We start from the raw sequence: 21,290 nt of genomic DNA, 5'->3' as shown, positions 1-21,290 counted from the left end.
CTGTCACATCTGACCTTTGGCCTAACAATCCAAATCCTGTCACAGCAGTTAGAGGTTATTTTCTTAATTCAATGTCATCATCTTTGTGATAAGCAGGATCACCACTGGCATGTGCAATTATGTTTTTAAAACCATGCTGAACTACAACGGAAATAAGCAGAAACCTGCAAAGAGTTTGCAGAGTACTATATGGGATGTATAAATGCATGGAAATGGTGCTGGGGAGGGTAAGAAAGTTTGTAACTCCTGTATTAAATGAGTCTGTACTTCCCTTTAGGACGCCAGCACACCAGCATGGAAGTCTGCGAGAAGACCTCAGAGGAAACTGCAGTTTTTATGGTGGAATACAACTACGAATCCCAAGAAAACACTTTGCAAAGCTACCAGAGATTCAACTCTCCATTCAGACTTGGTCGCTGAGAATGAACATCAAGAGGCTGCAAAAATTTGGATAAGCACTTCTAATGTCCATGCCATCACAGACCAATGAACTATAACCAGCTTTAAGCCTCTGCGCAGGTAAATTGCATTGTCAAGTTCAGTTAGAGTATTAAGTTTGGATTTCTACTGTCAGTTACTCGTAACAATGTTCTTCCAAAGAAGTATCAACCTGAATTTTACCTAATGAAAGCACTAGTAGGAAGCAAAATGCTTTTCAGGTTCATCTGACAGGTAGTTGAGCAACTCTGTGTGTACCTGCTCAGAGCACATACTTCTTTATGTACCCATATGAACATACAATGCTATGGAATGTAAAGAAGTATGTATTTTTGGCAGGCACGGAACAACCAGTAAGAGGAAACTAAACAGCTGTTGGAAGAAACAGGCTTCCCCCTTGTTTGAATGACATTCATGTGACAAATTAACTTGCTAAGGGCTCAGCTGGTATTGCCAAAATAACACGTACTTATTAGTACCAAATCACAAAACGTTAAATTAAGTGACCGTAAACGTGGGTAGAAAAAGTTGTTTGTGGATTATAAGCAGAACACTAGCTGTATACAAAAAACTCAAAATAAGGCTGGAAACAACCGAAACATACTAATTAAGATCGCAGCATAGCAGCGAAAATTACAATTACCAGTACACCTCATTCAAAAGACCCTAAGCAAACCTTAAAAGCCAAATCAATTACCAAAATATATCTTATTTAACCAAGCCATTATTTTATTAATCACAGCAAGTTCTGTGTGCTTAAGATGGCAGGTTTTAAATTTACATCAATCACAGGGTATTTAACCTACAGGCTGCAACTAGGACACAAGCAGAACCAGCTAAGAAATTCAGCCTGTGATTTAGAGAAAAGGATAATCAGAATTACTGAGTATGATAACATCTGCCATTTAATATGTGACACTTAAGTTAGAATTTTCTCCAAACCAGCATTCAGTATGCTCACCAAGCTCTGCGATACAAACTGCTCTGTCAGGTTTATGCACAGAAAGTGACAATACAGAGATTTCTAGGCCACAGTTCCTAGTCAGCAGATTAAAGCTATTGACAGATTCCTAAATGAAAACACATTGACAACTAATACTTAGAAGTTAAGTTCCCTTAAATACTATTAAGTTCCCTTAAATACTGTTTTCAAATGAACTGAATTTACTGTAAAGCTAGATATAAGAAAATTGGCCAAGCACATATGATTTTAGAGCATTCAGAAAATAGTAAGACCTCTACGAGAAATATCAAAGCATTGGGAAAAAGTCCCACAGCAGTTTCAAGCTCCAAAAGCAGTATTAATTAAAATATACCAGCACATACCATCCCTACGATGCTCATTATAAAATTCAGAAATAAGGAAAATATAAAGGAAAGCTCCCAGCTCATCAATCCAGCAATTCCTATTCATAATAGCAGCCTTCTAAAAACAGTTACATGATACATTCATGAAAAGTAGACACATTTGTCCCAGATTAAATATCCTAACTCTACTCATGTACCTACTAAAAATTCTGGGAGGAGGAAAAATAACATCAGGAAAAAAAAAAGGAAATAGGCACCATTTTTAGATGGAGAGCCTTATTTTTAAATACTCACATAATTCTCAAATAGCTATTATACATAGCCTGCTATTTTTATTACCTGAAACTACAGAATAACACGTACACAAGAAAGAACATTCTCTTATCAGAACCATTTGCTTAAGTAAAATGTTAAATTTATTTGAAAGCTATTCCTTTTATAAGCAGATATTTTGGCACAAAGGCAATGGCGTCTTAACATCTAAATTAAAAACTGGGTTATAGTGGGAAACGAATCAAACCGTAGTATCTTTTCTAAATGCAGTGATGCTACTGAACTCGACCAGGCTCCTAGAAGCAATTTGGTATTACCAGCAGCTTTACAGAGAGGTTAACTGCTAAGCATTTACGTATTTTACTGAGGAGTGCCTGTCCTTGCCACCAATTGATTTGGCCTCCGCTATATAACCAAACTTTTTAACAGCTTAAATTTATTTTGACAAGTTTTTGGTAACAAGTCGTCATATGTTGTGTTCTTTTGCTGCTTCTTTGTGTAACATCGCAATGCTATTCCGAAACAAAATGACAGTTCTCAGTGATACATAAGTTAAAATTATATATCGACATTGCTTCCTGCTAGTTCATGTTAGCAGATCTCTAAGAATACATATCCAGTCACTCTGAAATGTCACATCCATCACTTAGATCAGCTGTTCAATTTTAACCGAGCACACGCTGAACTTTGGGCATCTGCTGACACAGTTGTAACTCAAACATTTCAACTGTGTGACTGACAGGGATAACAGATGCTGACATTATCAAATGCTACACGGCTTTTTTTCCACGGCCGTTTTTTGTCCCGATATGGCCAGTACATGCAACTGTATTGCCATCCAAAAGTGCACTTGAGCAGCTGTATCTGTAAAACAGTTCCTGTATAACTGGTAAAAATAGAAACTAATTTTATAGCCATCTTTAATGCTTAAGTCCAAGTGACACACCTGCTATGCTTCTATTAGGATACATGGTGTTGGGAATACATTTACATAAATCTTCTCACCAGTATCAGGCTCTGCAACAAGCAGATGCAGACTATACTTGATATAGTCATTAGAGAATAGCTTGAACTAATGTTGCCTCCTAATTCCCTCTGCAGTCGAAGCTCATAAAGAACTCGGCACACAACGTAAAAAAAGCTATGTAAGCATGCACAAATGTATTCAGGAGCCTTAGCTGAGCAAAAATCAGACGCAATGCCAGATAAATCTTTTAAAAATTGTGTTTTTCTGGCGTTAAACATGCTTACATATACAATCAACAGTAAAAAAATAAAAAATAAAAAAAAAATCTGCCCTCCTATATTATATAATCATTCCTAAAAAGTTAATACTAACCAGAGATATAGTGGTGGAATTGAAAGCACTTGACATTTACACTTGTGCTAACCAGCCACAGCACTGGAGCAGCTGCAAAAGGTAACCTGCCAGAAAGCCAAGGGGGGTAGGGAGGTGGGAAAACAAAACCTTCCCTCCAGTACAGTTGAACATAAAGAGGCAAAGGAAGCCTACAGGAGCAGAGCTTGTAAGCATGCTGTTTCTGGTCAGTGCTCTAGAATTTAGTTACTGGAGATGGAAAACAGTTTAAACTGCAACTGTTAATTTGACTTGAGACTCATCCAAAGAGCCTCGAGAAATAAACAAACGCGTGTACCGTACAGTCCTTGCTGGTACATAGCTTACCATGTTGCCCTCTCCAAATTAATCAAAGAATTTAAATTTGCAGCGACTAGAAACAAAACGTGTAACACAGGAGAAAGCCACATGTTCTCTGTAAACAGTCTGTGTATGCTAAAGGGCCTTAGAAACGTTTTATTGAATTATAACCTTCCTGCACTCCAATGCTTTGCTAAAGCTGGTAAAATGGAACCAAATCACCTCTTCAATGGATTTGGTCCCCTTCAACCAGCTGTAGCTATGCATTGATCACTACAGGATTTTTCGTATTTTTATATCTGGACACTAAGCCTGTTCAGAGTAATTATACAGTCCTCTCTGCAGAGGAGTTCGATTATTCCTGGTACTTTGAAGACAGAAGGTAACAAAAAGCATAGTAAGTTCTGTATTCCAAAATTTCAAGGTTGTATCTATAAATAAACAGCTACTGGTCTTTAATATCCTGTCCGTAATCCAGTGAAAATTGATCTCATAACGTTTATGAAGATAGGCAAACAGCAAAATAAACAGATTTTCCAATGATTTATTGTCTCCTGTATTTTTTCTCAAGTCTGTTGCCCTTTTAACAGAACTGACCAAAAAATGATCAAAATACGGGCAGTATTTGCAGTATACAGCAGGCCTACTACTTTCTGGAGTTGTGGGTTTTTTTGTTTGTTTTTTAAATCATACAAGGGAAGAAACTCCTCAGGGTAGGAGCTGTATTTGCCATCTTGTACATGCTGGGCACATTATTTACTATTTAAAGATAACAAATTTGTCACTGACCTCAACAGCTACAGGCTAATGTGCTATCTAATTATAGGTCTGCCCATGGAGATTATATTCCTTCTCCAAACCAATCTGAACAAAACTCTTCTTTCAAAGCATCTGACTTAATACTTCAGTAAGAGGTTTTAAGAGCATGCTTTTTTTTTTTTTTAACATTCAGCTTCAACTAAGCTTCACTTGCTTTCTGAAGAGCAAATATGAAATCAAAGATCGCTTTTACTGTTTCAGAAAAGGATTTAACAACTCTTCGATTACCTCAGAACCTGTCTCTTTGAGGACTTCCATGACTATTGCACACAAAAGTCCTGAGACACTCTAACAACAGCTGACAAATCCCATCTCTCACAGATCCCTGCAGTCAAAAAAAATCCCACTGCCAACCAGTTCAAACCATCTGCAAGTATAAAACCAAGGACAGATCTATGAAAAGTGATACAACAGCCATGGGGAAAAATGCAATTCCATTTTGAAACACTACCTCCTCCTATTTGCTTATTAAGTTTATTAACTTAAACGTGATATATATATACTCCTCAGTAATGAACAGCAATGTAAATCTGCATCTTACCCCAATATTTTAATTTTTTTGACCTAAAATATAGCAGAATGCATTGGTCTGAAGAACAGTGGCACGTATGTGCAAACTGAGGTCAGCTCAAAAAGCAGCCACTATTTAAGATGCTAACTGCAGTGTGAATAAAGCTCTCTTCACGAGATACAATGCAAATCTAAAGCTAACTGGGGCAACGGATATAAAATACGCCCACACTTCACAGTCGTGTCTTCAAATGAAAATTCTGCAGTCACAGGTATGTGAATAGATCAAACATATCCTAAAGCTGAAAACATGGGAAATATACCCAATCTGTACATCATTCTCAACTTTTACTCTCTTCTTTTCTGTCTGAAAAATCTCATTAACACTGAAGAAGCAAAGTCTGGCAAGCTTTGAGGTTCACAGTACTTTGAAAAAACTCCAAAATAAATGCACTTTTAATATGCCTGATTCGGTTAAAAATTACGTATTAAATAACATTTTAACTTCCCCATATGTCAGTTTAAATCTCCTTTTAGGTCTATCTCCATGCACAAGTTCAAATCTACCTAGAGCATAACCTGAATTATACTTTCATCACTATACATCAGCACGAAAAAATAAGTTGTTTCTGTACCAATTCTAAAGGTATGGACAGCAGCAAATTATTGAAAGGAGAAATATTCTGCTTAGAATAGGGGGTTCTCCAAAACACACTATACATTTACTGTTGGAAAACACTGCAAAACTGTCATAGATTAACTGCTGAGAAAAATACAGGCATTTTGAAAAAAAATGCTATTTTTCTTTTAATATTTGTCTGATATTCAAACGTTAAAAATTAGAATGTAAATATTTTCACCTGAAAAATGAGAAATTTTCAAGTGCTCTCCTCAACAGTTTGTGTTTTTTTTTTTTTTTTTTTTTTTTGCTTGGAGGCTTATCTCCCTACTGTCAGTAAAGTCCAGAGCTCAAGAACTAAAATAGGTTTTGCACTGAAAATGAAATTGGTTCCAAATAGCTACGTGATATCGCCTGTAAAAAAATCTGTCGAAATTTATTTCACTTTATTGTGGTGTTCAAGCACTTACACACACTTCATTATCAATAACCAGGAATATGGATGGGGGTTTTATCAATACTCACATACACAGTAAGTATATTGTTTTTGCAAATATATATAATGCATATACACATATAAACCCATGAATATATGTTTAATTTTCATACGAATAACAATTATTTATATATTTATATATTTGACCTTAAGGGGAATTTAGTGCAGTACATTCCATATAAGGCACCACAGCTTGAAGCCACAAAGAAACTCCAGCGTAGGTGGAGTAGGAAAGCTTAGTTTAGAGAAGACAGGTCCTTAAGTAAGGTTTTGAGCAGAATATAGTATGTACTGCTTGTGACCCATACCAGTTACAAACTGAAGTTCAGAGTGTTATTTTTAACAGTGCTTTAAATATTTCGGGCTTGGGGCATTTAACAGATTGGTAGCATCTATCAGTCTGTATCAGATTAGAAAGACAAGGTGGCAAATATAAAAAAACGCGTTTGTTTTCATTCAGAAAGAGGCCAGTGGGAGAACTACATAATCAACATAATGAAATAAATGGCCATCATTGAAGTCTGAAAGGAAACGGAACTTAACTTGTAAATAAAAGGAATCAAGTAATGATTTGGGGGGGGGGGGGGGGGGGAGAGAAGCACAAGACAGTGAAATTTTTCCACAGTCTATTTCTTTCACTTTTATTTCCATTCACTTCTTCCCAGGCTGATGTGTAAAACATCTAATTTTGTGAACAAAAGAAACTACAACTTCCACAATGGAGACAAGATTCTCTCTGTTTTACCTGCTTCAGAAGCGCTCAAATACAGCTGCAACCAAAAAGTAGATATCTAACTGCTTTACATATCTCACCTGTCCAGATGCTAGTGAAAACTCATGTATGGGAGTTACCTACACAGGGTTCAAATCACTAATATTGGAAAAATTTTCTTATTCTTCCAGTAAAAACTTTTGTAAAGGAGAGGGGATTCTGGGAAAAACTGTACTATGCCTCACATTCTGCCAACTGTCCAACTGAACTAGTTCAAACCACAATTTTGATCCTTCCCTCAAAGAGAAAGCCCGTAGCCTCTAAAACACTCACTCACAGAAAAATCTTCAGCATCCCTAGGAAGAGATTCTTTTTCATACGCTTTCCCTACATATCATACTGGTATTTTCACACAAACCAACTGTTACAAGAAGGTAACACAAAACAGAAAACTAAAGAATACTCCATCTAGGTAACTGGAGACAGCAAACAGCACTCCTGGTTAACGCTGTTATGTAAATATGGAGAATTCACATTAAATGAGTAAGTTACCAGCTCAGACTTGAAAGAACCACCTTCTGAACACCAAAAACATGCTCCCTTAACTACATCCCTAAAACGCTCTCTTATAGACCTTTTACAGGCACTAGAGGAAACTGCAAATACATTTATTGTTCCTGTCAAAACAAAACAGCTCCAACCACTGCTTTTAACTTGGAAGTGCGATTCCATTCCTATACACACACAAATACTTGCATTTATTTTTTAACCATCAGTCTTGACAGTTATGTACTAAGAGACTAACCCAGATTTCATTCCCATATAAAATATACACCTCCTATTTCTCCATCTTCACTCAAATGAAAAGCAGCAGAATATAGTGAAGTTAAACAAGTAAACATACACCTTTCTTCATGCAAAGCACACCCAGTTCTCCACCATACGACAACTGAACTCTTTTCAGAATGACAGCCTTGAAAAAAATCAACATTTATCCATAATGTGATAAGCAAACAGCAAATCTTCCATGAAGTTCTGTGTAATCGTTTTTAAAAACTACCTTAACTGAAGGTTCAATGTAGATGTACAGCATGCAGCTAGCACAAAACAAATTATGCTTTAAAACTAACTTTTTCAGAATGAGAAGCTATATAAAACCTGACATGAGAAATTCCTTCTGTAGATGCTTTTGAGGAAACAAAACTAAATCTTTCTTATACTGTCAAACCAATTTAATACAACAATCCTAAGATGACTTTATAACCACATGGTATCTTTAAAAATTACTCAAGTATTTCTAAAAACTCAAATCCCTTTCCCAATTTCAATATTTGGGAAGAACATTTTTACAAATGCTTTCTCAAGACCATGCTTATTAACTTCTCACTTGTCAAAACTTTCATTTGCAAAATTTTACCGTTAAGTTTCCCACAGATCTAGAGATGCTTCAACACAGCACTGAACTGAGCGGATGAGTAGTTTCATTCTAATCATAGCTACTCATCTATTAGAAAGAATTCCTACCCAAGCAACATCAAAACCTAAGAAATACAATTATATGCAGGTTTAAGGATCTTTTGAAAGAATACCATGATTCTACACTCCCATGCACTTGCCTTCCTTTTACAAATGACGACAAAATAATCATTAAAAACCAATCTTTACCTAGGGTTTCCTCGTAGCGCGGCGTGGTGCAGAGCATTAAACCCATTGTTGTTGGTGATGGTAACATCTGCTCCAGCCTCTAACAGTACAGCCAGGATGTCATCCCGCTTCTTACTTATTGCGTCATGAAGTGGAGTGTCACCTTCAGAATCCTGAAGCCAGAAACAGCTCCCATCAGTTTTTGCGTGCATCCACATTAAAGAGAAAAGACACTTAAATATCACTAAGAAAACTGACTACACAAACACGCAACAGCTCTCCGTGCCTAAAAGTGGGGCTATATTGCAGAGTTCAGAGCAAGCCACCTCTGATCCTGCTCTGGTTTTGCAAACCCTTGAGTAGGCAATCCCAATAATCCCAATCCTGGGCTCCCAGCCTTCTGTGGTTACCCAGCTCTCAGAACTCCAAACCAATGGACTCCAAAAATGGTTCAAGTACGCTGTCCATCTGACAGAACTGAGGACACTGGTGTAGGCATCAGCTTCCCCGTGCCTCACACCCAAATTGAGCTGATGCCCAAATTACAATTTCTAAGTAACAGGACAGCAACAAAGACTAACCCAGCAGAGGAGACCAGCCAGGAGGGGTAAGGCTGGCAGTTCTGAGTGATGATGGCTAAGACCAAACTAGTAATTAACCGTGTAAAAGGCAATACCAAAAAAGACACTACGAAATAAAAGCATAAGCAAAACAAAAAATAAAACGCAGCCCAAGTAATAAACTTAGGCACATCTGTTCTAACTGAAGCACATCATTTTCCATGAAGCAAAGGCCAATATCACAAGCAATATTAAGCTTTTAAACTTGTTATGGCTAATACCAGATTACATTACGCAAGGTACATGAAAATATTTCAGTGCATAATTGAAGGCAAATAACTCATATTTTTAGCTTGTCATTGTATTTTTCAAATACCCCCAAAAAGGGAAAATACTTTTTATTCCTAGAAGTAATTTGTACGTTATTTATTCAAGGACTCAGATGGTAGAACTGAAAAGGAATGCCCCATGACTAACAGTCAGAGAACACATCCATTTATGCTTATTTGCTTCTATAGGCAAACTCTCCAGATTTATGCTTCCAGTAAAATCCTAATGCCATATAAGTCAGGAAGGCTTTTGTCACTGACACTGACTCAGCTGGTAACTGATAAACACAGGAACTGAACATTTTAGCAATACACTGTAGTATGAAAACAAATCTTTACCAACTTTACAGTGAGAATCACCAACTGCTAAACAAAAAGTGCCAAACAGCAGAAATACTTGAACCAGTGTGAACCAGTTTGCCAGAATTAAACTATGCAGCTTTTATTCACTTTAATTGATCCTATTTCCTGAATTTACTGTTTGTAGGCTAATATACATTTTTGTTTACACAGTGAATTGGGTTAAACAGTAGGGTGCTGGCCAGTTAAATTCCAGTCATGCCTCAGTCTGACCCTCCTGTGCTCTGATCCACCAAAATCAATCACCAACTCAGACTTGCGCATGAGAGTTCCTCTGCATACATGCAGGATCTGAAAGTTCAGTATTTTCAGTGACAATTATATTTTCCAGGTGGAGTTTCATAGCACCATTCTACTGAGCTTTTCAAACCAAACACGCTTCTATAATTTAAACTCGAGATACCCACTTTGGCTATCCATATCTCATCCATCATTACATGATGGACACAGCCACCCTTTACGGGACTCAGCCCAACAGACTCCTTATTTATCTTATGTTCAACAAATACTAACTAGGGTCTGGATAGCTGACACAGCTCATCCCTCAGCAAGATCAAGCGAGTGCCTGCAAAGCCAGGTGAAAGCAGACGAACAATCACTATATTTGCTAATTTTAAGAAAATTTGCTCATCTTTTGTTACACAGATATACAGTTTCAAAAATCCTACTGCTTTTTGACATTGTGGCAGAACAAGAGAATTAATGTGTCATTACAATATATCTTGATTTTCCCAGGACATTACAGCTTTTTCTTTCTGTTGCAAACCTCTTCAAACTTCACCATTCTGATTTCTTCCACTAATGCACTGCATTCACAACGCGGCTGCGTTCAGCTCCTGCAGAATGTGGATGCCTGCTTATTTGACAGCTGGTTTCTCCTCTACCTTCTCAACAGGAGGCTGCACTCATATGTCGCAGCTTCCGCCGCATTAATTATGGATAAAACTCACTCCCTGTGTAATTATGGTACTTGAGGCCCTATACATCACTGCTTTTTAGATAAAATTTAAATTTAAAAGAGAATTTGGCTAAACAGTTTTAACAATGATAGGTCAATTCTTAAAGAAAGGTTTCTTTTAATGAAACATTCCACAGTATCACCAGCCAGAAAAAATGCAAAGCTGTGGCTTGCAGAAGGAGCAAACAGCTGCAGATTCAATAGAGGAGGAGTTAAACAGGAGAAAAAGTTAACCATTACAGATAACTACAGTCTGTGAAAATACCAATTAACACGAACTGGTTTGAATAAGTCAGGTGCCTATATCTGGCTGTCAAGAAAATAAATTTATATAAGAACATTTTTATTACAATTGATCATGTTAGGACAGAGGCTGGGACAGATAACTTCACAAGATCTGTTCTTTTCAGCCCCATTTTCCATAATTCTTCTATCACCTATACACAGCATCCACACACAGCAAATCAAAATTAAATACCTAAAAAGTGAATCTATATCACCATTTACATTACCTGGAGACTAGGATGGCAGCCAAAGTCCAATAAAGTCTTCACAACTTGTAGGTGACCTTTGTTGACAGCAATATGAAGTGGAGTCTGCCTCCGCTTGTTGCGAGCATTCAAATCTGCACTGCCGCGGTGCAAAACCTCGATCACAGCACCCTCGTCACCAAAGGCTGCGTGATGGACAGCCCGGTCTCCGTCTTTGTCCTAAAGCAGAAACATTACTTTGATCCAGTGTACTCCACATTTCCTTTCAACAAGATGATGAATTTAAACTGAACCGTTACACATACTCAATTTTTTCAAAGAAAGAGAATTAAATAACCTCAACGCCTTTCAAATACTGAAATAATTAAAAAATTGATCAAAATACAAATAATAGAGAATGAAGAATCTCTGTATAAAAATATACACAGTCTTTATGACATTCAATACCATATGCAACTATTGCCCTCATACACGACCAAACAGAAAACTCAAAAACAACAAAACAAAAAAAAAAAATAACAAAAAATAGCACCCACCCAGTAACTAAGGGTAACCTGTTCTGTACCTCGTAAGTGCCACAGATACCTACCTAATCATGGTATAAGATGAGAATTGGTCATATAATTAAGCTAGTATTTATTAGGGTTTGTTATGTGCCTTAGTTTTCAGTAAATAAACCTTTTCCAAAGGTAATCTGAGATTGGTGCTGAAATTATATAGAGGTTCTGATTCTATGATGAACCTTCACAGCATTAAAACTCTGATTAAATGCAGTTTGTTTCAGTTTCATCCAAACTGAGAATTACATAATGAAAACCATAAATTTGTCAGTCAGGGTTATTTTAACATCCAGAAGAGCGGATTTGGACTTCATAATCTTCGTGGGTCCCTTCCAACTCAGGACATTCTATGATTATATGAAACATTTAAAATAATTAAGTCATTTCAACATTAATGTCAGAATACAAAAAGCAAAAAGTAAAATGGAAGGTATAAAACAGATTTCAATGATATAACTTCCATAAGCTAGCTGTCTAAATTTGCATGCACAGTGGAGTATTGCTATGTATTTGCAAGATCTAATTTTGACAATAGAAAAATACTGAAAATTGTAGACAGGAGATAAAATCATGATTGATCAAGGGTGCACCAAATGTCAACAGAATCCTTACTGAATAAGCCTAATTTCTTCTATCAATTCCATTCCCCTTCAGAAATGTTTCTCTAAAGTTGTTTTTATTAGTGTAACACACTCCTAATACACTTTTACATCAACGCAGAAATTAGTAGCTCTTAAAATAAATTTCTTTGCACAAAAAATAACAATGAGACTATTTAAAGCCTTTTTTACAAAATGATGGAAGTACACTTTGCTAGCTACTAAATGCATCATTTTGGAAATGCTAATACCATTTTCAAGACCTTCAGGGCAGTAAACAGCAACTTCAATTAATTTTGCTATTTTTATGCCTTCTGAATCAACTCATGCTACAAAATTGCCTTTCAAAATAACAAGACTCCTTCTCAGGATCATCTAATACAAGCAAACAGTCAGAAGCGTCCAAAGCTGTTCATCCAGTATGGTAAAGGATCAGAAGGGGAAACATTTTGGTATTTCCCATCAAGTTATAACAATCCCTAGGAGATGGCAGCACTGTCAAACTGTTACAACACTGACTTCTACAGAGCAATTTAGAGGTAAGTGGTAATTTCTGTCTTTTCGTATTTACAGTCTGCAAAGTTCACTGAGATACTTCCTGATGAAACCCCATATAATTAAGTATTTTACAGTTTTAATGTATTCCAATTTTGAGACAAAACCATGGTTTTATGAAATCTTAACGTACAGAATTCATTCTTTAATGAGTAGAGGTCCCTTATTTCTAATAAGGGCATTATTACAAATGCCTTATTTCTAGCTCACCAGCAAAACAGGTAATCTCAGGAGCTAAATCCCAACCAGTAACAAAATGCTTTCTGACTAAACAGAGGCCACCTGAACTCAAAATTAAGTTGATATAAGCATAAAGGAGACAACACCACCAGGGCATCCCCAGAAAATGTCACCATGAATAAATATAGTTTGCAAAGCAGGCAAAGTAAGGATTTTTATTCATTGCTTCCATGCCACAGACAGTGAAGTAAACAGACTAAAGTTTTGCTCTGTGCTTAATGGGGTGACTCTGCAGCATCTTCTAAAGCCTACAACATATGTTAATATAATGCTAAGAGCCCAAGCACAGAAAGTTGTTTTTCTGTTATCCAAACAATGACTGGGCCCACTATTAGTTTCTGAGCATTCTATTAAGCTTTAATTTATATTCTGAGTAAGAGAAATTTGACAGATCCTTCTTGTGCTCCACAAAATGAACAAAGGCTACACCATCAATGCATATAAAAGAGGTTAAATGCAAATATTACAATCTGCTGGTAGAAAATTCTCTCAGGAGCAATCATTCTAAAAAATTAAACAAGAAATCCTTTCATTTTAAACTGAAAGCAGAGTTGGAAGTTGTATTACTCTCTGCTCAAACTTTCTTTAATTAGGAATCAGAAACTTTCTTATAACTGAACACTGTATATAAGAAACAGGGTAAGTATCTGAGGTTGGAGATGCAGCATCTGACAGTATTTTCCTCCTCTGAATGCCACAGGCAGTGTGCTGGCCTACTGCTACCAGGCTTCATCCACTACAATCCCATACTAGCTTTACACGGTTCTATATATGAATTATATTTCACATAATTAAAGGTGTTAAAGAACTGGGTATTCAACCTTTGTAATACTTTCAGCAGGAGGCTAGTTTGGGAATGTAATTATGGTAAGAAAAGAGGGTTTTCACACACTGTGACATTTAAAAGAATTATCTGACCCACACATTCGACAGTGCAAGGCAGGGAAGCAGAAAAAGGACTCAAACAGGAAAAAAGGAATAATGTATTCAGTACACAATTCCCTGTTACTTAGTATACAATTCCCTGTTACTTAGAGCAAATTCAAGATCAAACTGTTTTAAAAAACATTTCCACAAAAATACATCTAGATAAGAACATTACGGAAGACAGTATGTAGTTTCCCGCCATGTAGTTATGTTTCCCATATGTTCCCCCAATGGAGAAAACAAAAATAAAAATAATTAAAGAAACATTTCTCAGTAGACATAAAGCTATCGAGTAGGCTATTTCTTAATTAAAAAAAATGCAGTTGCAGCTTATTGTTCAACTACTGAAAGAAAGCCAAAATAAGTTCTGTGTAATTCTGAAGAGTTAACAGAGCATTAATAGAGCTATTATAGATAGTGCAAACTATCGATAGTTTGCACGATGGTGCAAATTACTACTTAAATGAAAGCGATGTTTTCTCCCCATGAAGCCAAAATTTAACCCTCAGGTGAAAGTTAGAACAACCTAAGATCCATTTTGCCTTCTTACAAAAGGCAGATAGTGATATAATAAGGAATCAGTTACAGTAATGAGGAAACATTTGTTCTAAAAGAGTTTGGTGCCTTACAAGTACTGATCATAGGCAGCAAAAGATGCAATTAATTTCCCAATAGCTAACAAGGAGGAAGAAAAGGGACAGATGTACACAAGGTATCAGTGCAGACAGGGAATCAATATCCTGATGGTCAGAGTTCTGTGCGCTGTAGAATTCATAGCCACTAGAAAAAGGAAAAGTAATCTCTCACATCACTCCCACATCTCATTCACCCCCCACACAAAACAGAAATGCACACACTGAATGGCAGCTTTTAAATACAAAGCTACACATCTTGTACTAAACACACGATGCTTTGTAAGATCCTGTCCAAGAAAGGCAATTTGTATATAGTCCTATTCATTTCTGTGCAACCTGGCTATTTACTATTTTAAAAACATTCTTCCCTACATTTCCAATTACACTGCATTTTTTTTTAATAGTTAGCTACCAACCAGAAAAGCAAAGACAGTTTGCCTGTCACCAGGCACACTTTGTATTTCTGTACATAGCAAAGTTTAAAACTTAAAGGGACAAAAAGTGTATATCTTAAAAATATTTAATTTACCTCTGCTTCTACATCCACATTCTGTTTCAGAAGCAACTTCAAAATGTCAACATGGCCATTCTGACTAGCCGCTTGCATGGCCGTGTGTCCAGCACATTGTCCATTTACCTGGAAGCATATTAATACTTTGAGATCATCTGCAAGATACACACATGCATATCTATGAGACACTGTATACATTCAAATGTCTTAGAAAACTTAAAGCAATAGCATATCACAGCACATGAAACTATGAAAAGAACTATTTTTAGACAGCTGTCTTTTTGACATACATTAGGATCTCCTAGGAGAAGATCTCCATTTCATTTTTATAGAATTATCTGGATTGAAGGAAAGACGCAACAAAGGGATTTACCTTAAACATCACGACCTTAATGATAGCTAGATTTAAAAAAAAAAATCACCTTTGGGCTACTGTAAAGGCAAGATTTTGAGAACATGTCTCAGAATGATGCCAATTCTCTGTTCTCAGAATGATGACAGCTCTCTCTCATCATACTTTTCTAATTTATGTCAAGAACAGGAGTCAATCTGAACAAAATACCATGCTTTGTGTAATCTTGAGCTACAGATTACGCCTCAGATTTGATGGAGTTTAATCTCTGTTGTAGTGAGAAAAACATCTCGTGATTTCCAAGCATGTTCCCTGAAGGAAGTCCTATAATTCTTAAACATTTTCTTTTAGATTTTTCACTGTTATGTGATTACACAATTTGGTAAAAAGTACCTGACAAAGAACATTAGGTGGTCTACTTCATGAATTAGAAAAAGAAAAAAACAAAACAAAACCAACACACACAAAAACCACCTAAACCTCCTTCCTTTTATCTTGAAACAAAAGGAGTTGAAGACCCTTCACTAATTGCAAGTGTTTGACTCTCTGCCCTGACTCTGGAAGACATATGCCTGAAGGTATTTTAATTCACAGCAGACATAACACAACACAAAACTTGTCCAGTGAAAAAAGGTACTAAGCAGCATTTTCATATATTCCCCAGCACATTTCATAGGACAACAAATAGAAGAGACACTGGAACCAGTTGTATTGCCTCTATCCAGACACACTACTGTCTGGCAAGGGTTATCTAGGACAACTTAACTTCTTTTAGTATTACAGGTCTCCAGAACAAGCCCCCTCCAGAACTGAACACTCACATCCACATCTGGTCTCTTTAGCAGATCTTCCACTTTAGCAACATCTCCATTGGCAGCAGCTTTAACCAATTCTTCATTGAGATCTCCAGATTCTTGGGTTTCAAATAGCTTCTTCAATAGCTGGGACAATCTCTCTACAATTATTAAACAAAGCACAGTTAAGATTACAGTTCTAGTCACAAAAGAACAGAAAAATAAGTGAAATTTGTTCCAAAATACACATACATAGTAATACACAAACCATCATAAAATGGCAGCTTTAATTTACTATTCAGTTTTGAGGAAACACTGCACCCCATTATCCTTTACATAGTAGAGACTGTCGCATCACGTATTTCACAACAAAATTGATTTAACCACAAATAGCTTGTCTACTGTGAAATACAAAAGGGAGGGGGAAGAAGGTAAAAATGTATGTTGATATATTACGCTTTTTTAGTCTTCTAGCTTAACTTCATGTTAGACTAAAAAAAAAATCTCCCACTGTGATTAGTTAAAGATTGTCTAATTAAGTTGAAGACAATGCATTTAAGGAAAGAATGCTATCCTGAGTAACTGCTTGCAACAAATTCCTGCCTTATGCTTGTTATCCCACAACACCTTTTAAACAAGGAACAAATATGCTGCTTGCTACACCCAGTAACACACTCTTCATGCCTTAGAGCCTATTACAGTCTAATGTCCCTTCTAATCACTTCAATTTTAAAGCCCTTGGAGCTGCACTGTTTTAAAGCCCTCCAAGCTTGCATTACACTTGTACTGTAGCCAAACAGAAACATAAATTTGGAGTTTTTACATCTTATCAAGAGAAGACTGAATAACATTTCCATACCCACTGCAAGCTTATTCTTGTATCTCTCTGTGAAGTTAACGTTGGATTAGCTGAACCCTGGGTCTGAGTTTTATTAACCTAACTTACAAATAATGTACTGGTACTTAACAATTTTGTGATTAACACTACTACTCAACATACATACGTTACAGGTTATTCTTCAAACTTACCACCAGACGCATTACTTATAGCGGATCCTGCTGATGCCACCTTTGAGACAGCTGCTGGATTATATGTCCAAGATGTCCCACAGACCTCCACCTTTAAGTCACTATCTGAATAGATCTGCTGGACACGACCAACTTTACCCAAAGTCTGCATTGAAGAAAGCATGAAGTGTAAATAATACTAAAAATGAAATACTGAGAAATCTGAAAGTTATAACAAAACACAGATTTTATGAAGTCTGTTGTGTAGTAGTACAGTCACTAATCCCTTTAACTAAGTTTGATCAGGCTAGGCAGATTACTATAGCTGAGCAAGTGTTACCCTGCTTAGTGAAGTACACTTTCTCCGACTTAGAAGAAAGTCGCAACTGACTCCCATAACCTCCAGGTACTTTAATAATCACAATCAGAAAAATTATATGAGTTGTATGATTCTGACAGTCCAAACATACAACTACTTACAGGAAGCATTGCTTCAGCCCACTCTCCATGACCTCTTTGAAGAAGCTTGATTCGCTCCAAGTCATAGCATACTTGAACAAGGTCACCCACTTGAAACTGAGAGGTACCTCCTTCTGCACCTTGAGCAGCATCTCCACTTCGGACAACGTTGGCTTTGGTGAGAACAGCTGGATTAAACGTCCACCTAGACAATGAATCGTTTAAAGCAGAGTCTAAACTTGGGAAGTGAAAGTATGCTTAAAATAATCTCCTTGTATGCCTAAAGCTCTCTGCAATTTGATACTATGTCATATATGCTGCTAACCATTTTTTTGCCCATACACGTCTGTGGCTCTTTAGTTTAATACTGCCAGGTAATCCTCAGAGATGTATGTTTCTGAAACAAAGAAGAAATATCCTCCCAGACAAATGGGAAGCAAGCTCACAACAACTTTATAGTCCTGAAAGGAGCTACACAATTCGTTTATTTTTTCAGGGCAAGAAGGAGACAAGTCAGTCTGTTGAAAAGGGAAAGATTCAAATCGTTTCACAAAGAATTGTACTGTAAGAGAACAACAAAGAAAGAACTCAGGATTTTGCCCCTTCCCAAGTAAGAAGATGCAACGTTCAGTTTAAAAAACGTTCTCCATCAAATGCATGGCCTAGATGCACCTCAATTTTTAACTGAGCTATCCTCATTTGTACTGTAAGTTTTATTGGTTTACAGATATTCAGCTGTTTTTATGCTGGATTACATTATAGTATCTAATACAGTGGTGTGTCCTTTATGTGTCATTTAGTCTGGGGTTGACTTGCACTCAGCTGTCTGATCTCACTGAGAAGGAACAGATGATCTCTATAAAGTACAAAGTCAGGAAAGAGACCACAAGATAGACTGGCTCCCCTGACTGGCTCTGCAGCCATGACTGTCAGGCAAAATGGTACTTGCACCCCGTCAGCTCACGTTAGCTGGGAAAATAGCTTTTTTTTTTTTTGCAGTACTTCACAATACTAACAAACAATATCCAGGGGCAATACATGAACGAATAACATGATATTGATCGATTAGAGTGCTGAGCAATCACCAACTGCATGAAGCTCAACCAAAGCAAGTGTTGGATTCTGCACCTGTGACAGGGCAACCCTGGCTGTACGTACAGACTGGGGGATGAGGGGCTGGAGCAGCCCTGCAGAAATGGCTCTGTGGGGTCTGGTTCATGACAAGATGAATGAGAGCCACCAGTGAGCCCTGGCAGCCAGAAGGGCCAACCATACCCTGGGGTGCATCAGGCACAGCACTGCTCAGCAGAAATAGAGTTTATGTCCAGTGGAAGAAGGGAGAGGCAACTCGGGGAGAGAACAAGGAAGTTGATAGCATATGCAGGGAAAAAATCAGAAAGGCGTGAGCTCAACCTGGCCACTGTGGTAAAAGAACAAAAAATTTTTTTACAAATACATTAACAGTAAGAGGGCCAAGGAGAATCTCCATCCTTTACCGGATGCGGTGGAGAACACGACTACTATGGATAAGGAAAAGGCTGTGATTCTCACTGCCTTCTTTATAAGTCTTTAATAGTCCAGTTACCCACGGGGTACTCAGCCTCCTGACCTGGAAGTCTGGAACAGGGAGCAGAATCAACCCCCCATGATTCAGGTGGAAACAGTAAGAGACCTGCCACTATACCTGCACTGTCACAAGCCTATAGGGCCAGATCGAATCCACCCAAATGTGTTGAGGGACCTGGCAGATGTGATTGCTGAGCTGCTTTCCATCATCTATCAGTGGTCCTGGTCAATGGGAGAGGTCCCAGGTGACTGGAGCCTTGCTAATGTGACACCCATCTATAAGAAGGGTTGTAAGGAGGATCTAGGAAACTACAGGCCTGTCAGCCCGACCTCGGTGCCAGAAAAGGTGATGGAACAGGTCATCTTGAATGCAATCACACAGCACGTGCAAGACAATCAGAGGATCGGGCCAGTCAGTGTGGGTTCATGAAAGACAAGTCCTGCCTTACCAACCCCATCTCCTTCTATTACCAGGTGACCCACCTGGTAGACGAGGGAAAGGCTGTTGACATAGTCTACCTAGACTTCAGCAAAGCCTTTGACATGGTCTCCCACAGTATTCTCTTGGATAAGCTGGCAGCCTATGGCTTGGACAGGTACATTCTTTGCTGGGTTAAAAACTGGCTGGAGGGTTGCGCCCAGAGAGAGGCGGTGAATGGAGTTGAATCTAGCTGGCATGAGTGGTATTCCTCAAGGGTCAGTGTTGGGGCCCATCCTCTTTAATATCTTTATTGATGACTTGGATGAGGAAATTGAGTGCACCCTCAGTGAGTTCGCAGATGACACCAAGTTGGGGGAAAAGTGTCAATCTGCTGGAGGGCGGGAAGGCCCTGCAGAGGGACCTGGACAGGATGGGTCGTTGGGCAGAGGCAAATGGGATGAGGTTCAACATGGCTAAGTGCTGGGCCCTGCACTTTGGCCACAACAACCCCATGCAGCGCTACAGGCTTGGGGCAGAGTGACTGGAAAGCTGTGCAGAAGAAAAGGATCTGGGGGTGTTGGTTGATGCTCACCTGAATATGAGCCAGCAGTGTACCCAGGTGGCCAAGAAGACCAACAGCATCCTGGCTTGTATCAGGAATAGTGTAGCCAGCAGGACCAGGGAGGTGATCGCCCCCTGTACTCTGCTCTGGTGAGGCCACACCTCAAGTGCTGTGTTCAGCTTTGGCCCCTCACTACAAGAAGGACACGGAGGCCCTGGAGCATGTCTGGAGAAGGGCTACGAAGCTGGTGAAGGGCCTGCAACACAAGTCCTGTGCGGAGCGGCTGAGGGAACTGGGGTTGTTTAGTCTGGAGAAGAGAAGGCTCAGGGCAGACCTTATTGCTCTCTACAGCTACCTGAAAGGAAGGTGTGGGGAGCTGGGGGTCAGCCTCTTCTCACAGGTTACTAGTGATAGGACTAGAGATGGCCTCAAGTTGCATCAGGGGAGGTTCATGTTGGAAATTAGGAGAAATTTCTTCTCAGAAAGAGTAGTCAGACATTGGAACGGGTTGCCCTGGTGGTGGAGTCACCATCCCTGGAAGTGTTTAAGGAATGTTTGGAAGTGGTACCTAGGGACATGATTTAGGGGGTAAATATTGGTGGTAGGGGGACGGTTGGACCAGATGATCTTGGAGGTCTTTTCCAACCTTAAAGATTCTACCATTAGATGACATCCCCAACATAAGAAGTTCACATCTTAACCCATTTTCCTGAAACCCCACAATACACTACTATTACCATTCCCCCTTAAAAACATGGGATACTTTGTAATTAAAAAAAAATAAAATATTGTATTAAGCTCTATCTTAGAAATAAGATACTCCACAGCTTTATTATTTTGGACTCAAACTTTCACTAAGTGTGAGAGGAAACAAACTTCTTTTCCCCCTAAAGTTTTAGATCTTTAAAGATCTGAGAGCTGCGCGAT

At 38.2% G+C, this 21,290-nt stretch overlaps 1 protein-coding gene across 3 annotated transcripts in view; it reads right to left on the bottom strand.

The window, feature by feature from the left end:
• The window catches only part of MIB1 (MIB E3 ubiquitin protein ligase 1), an 82,198-nt gene that overhangs the window by 33,968 nt on the left and 26,940 nt on the right, over positions 1–21,290 (bottom strand). For all 3 annotated transcript variants that reach the window (XM_035564091.2, XM_035564092.2, XM_035564094.2), the window contains exons 7-12: positions 17,836–18,019; positions 17,377–17,521; positions 16,375–16,508; positions 15,220–15,327; positions 11,196–11,393; positions 8,498–8,649 (exon numbers count right to left, since the gene is read on the bottom strand). In XM_035564091.2, the coding sequence (XP_035419984.1) occupies positions 8,498–8,649; positions 11,196–11,393; positions 15,220–15,327; positions 16,375–16,508; positions 17,377–17,521; positions 17,836–18,019 (921 nt within the window). The remainder of the gene's footprint in view (positions 1–8,497; positions 8,650–11,195; positions 11,394–15,219; positions 15,328–16,374; positions 16,509–17,376; positions 17,522–17,835; positions 18,020–21,290) is intronic.

This window comes from Cygnus atratus, chromosome 2 (assembly GCF_013377495.2).
Source record: "Cygnus atratus isolate AKBS03 ecotype Queensland, Australia chromosome 2, CAtr_DNAZoo_HiC_assembly, whole genome shotgun sequence".
Lineage (NCBI taxonomy): Eukaryota > Metazoa > Chordata > Aves > Anseriformes > Anatidae > Cygnus > Cygnus atratus.
Note: the sequence above shows the minus strand (reverse complement) of the source record. Positions and strands in the feature narration are given on the sequence as shown.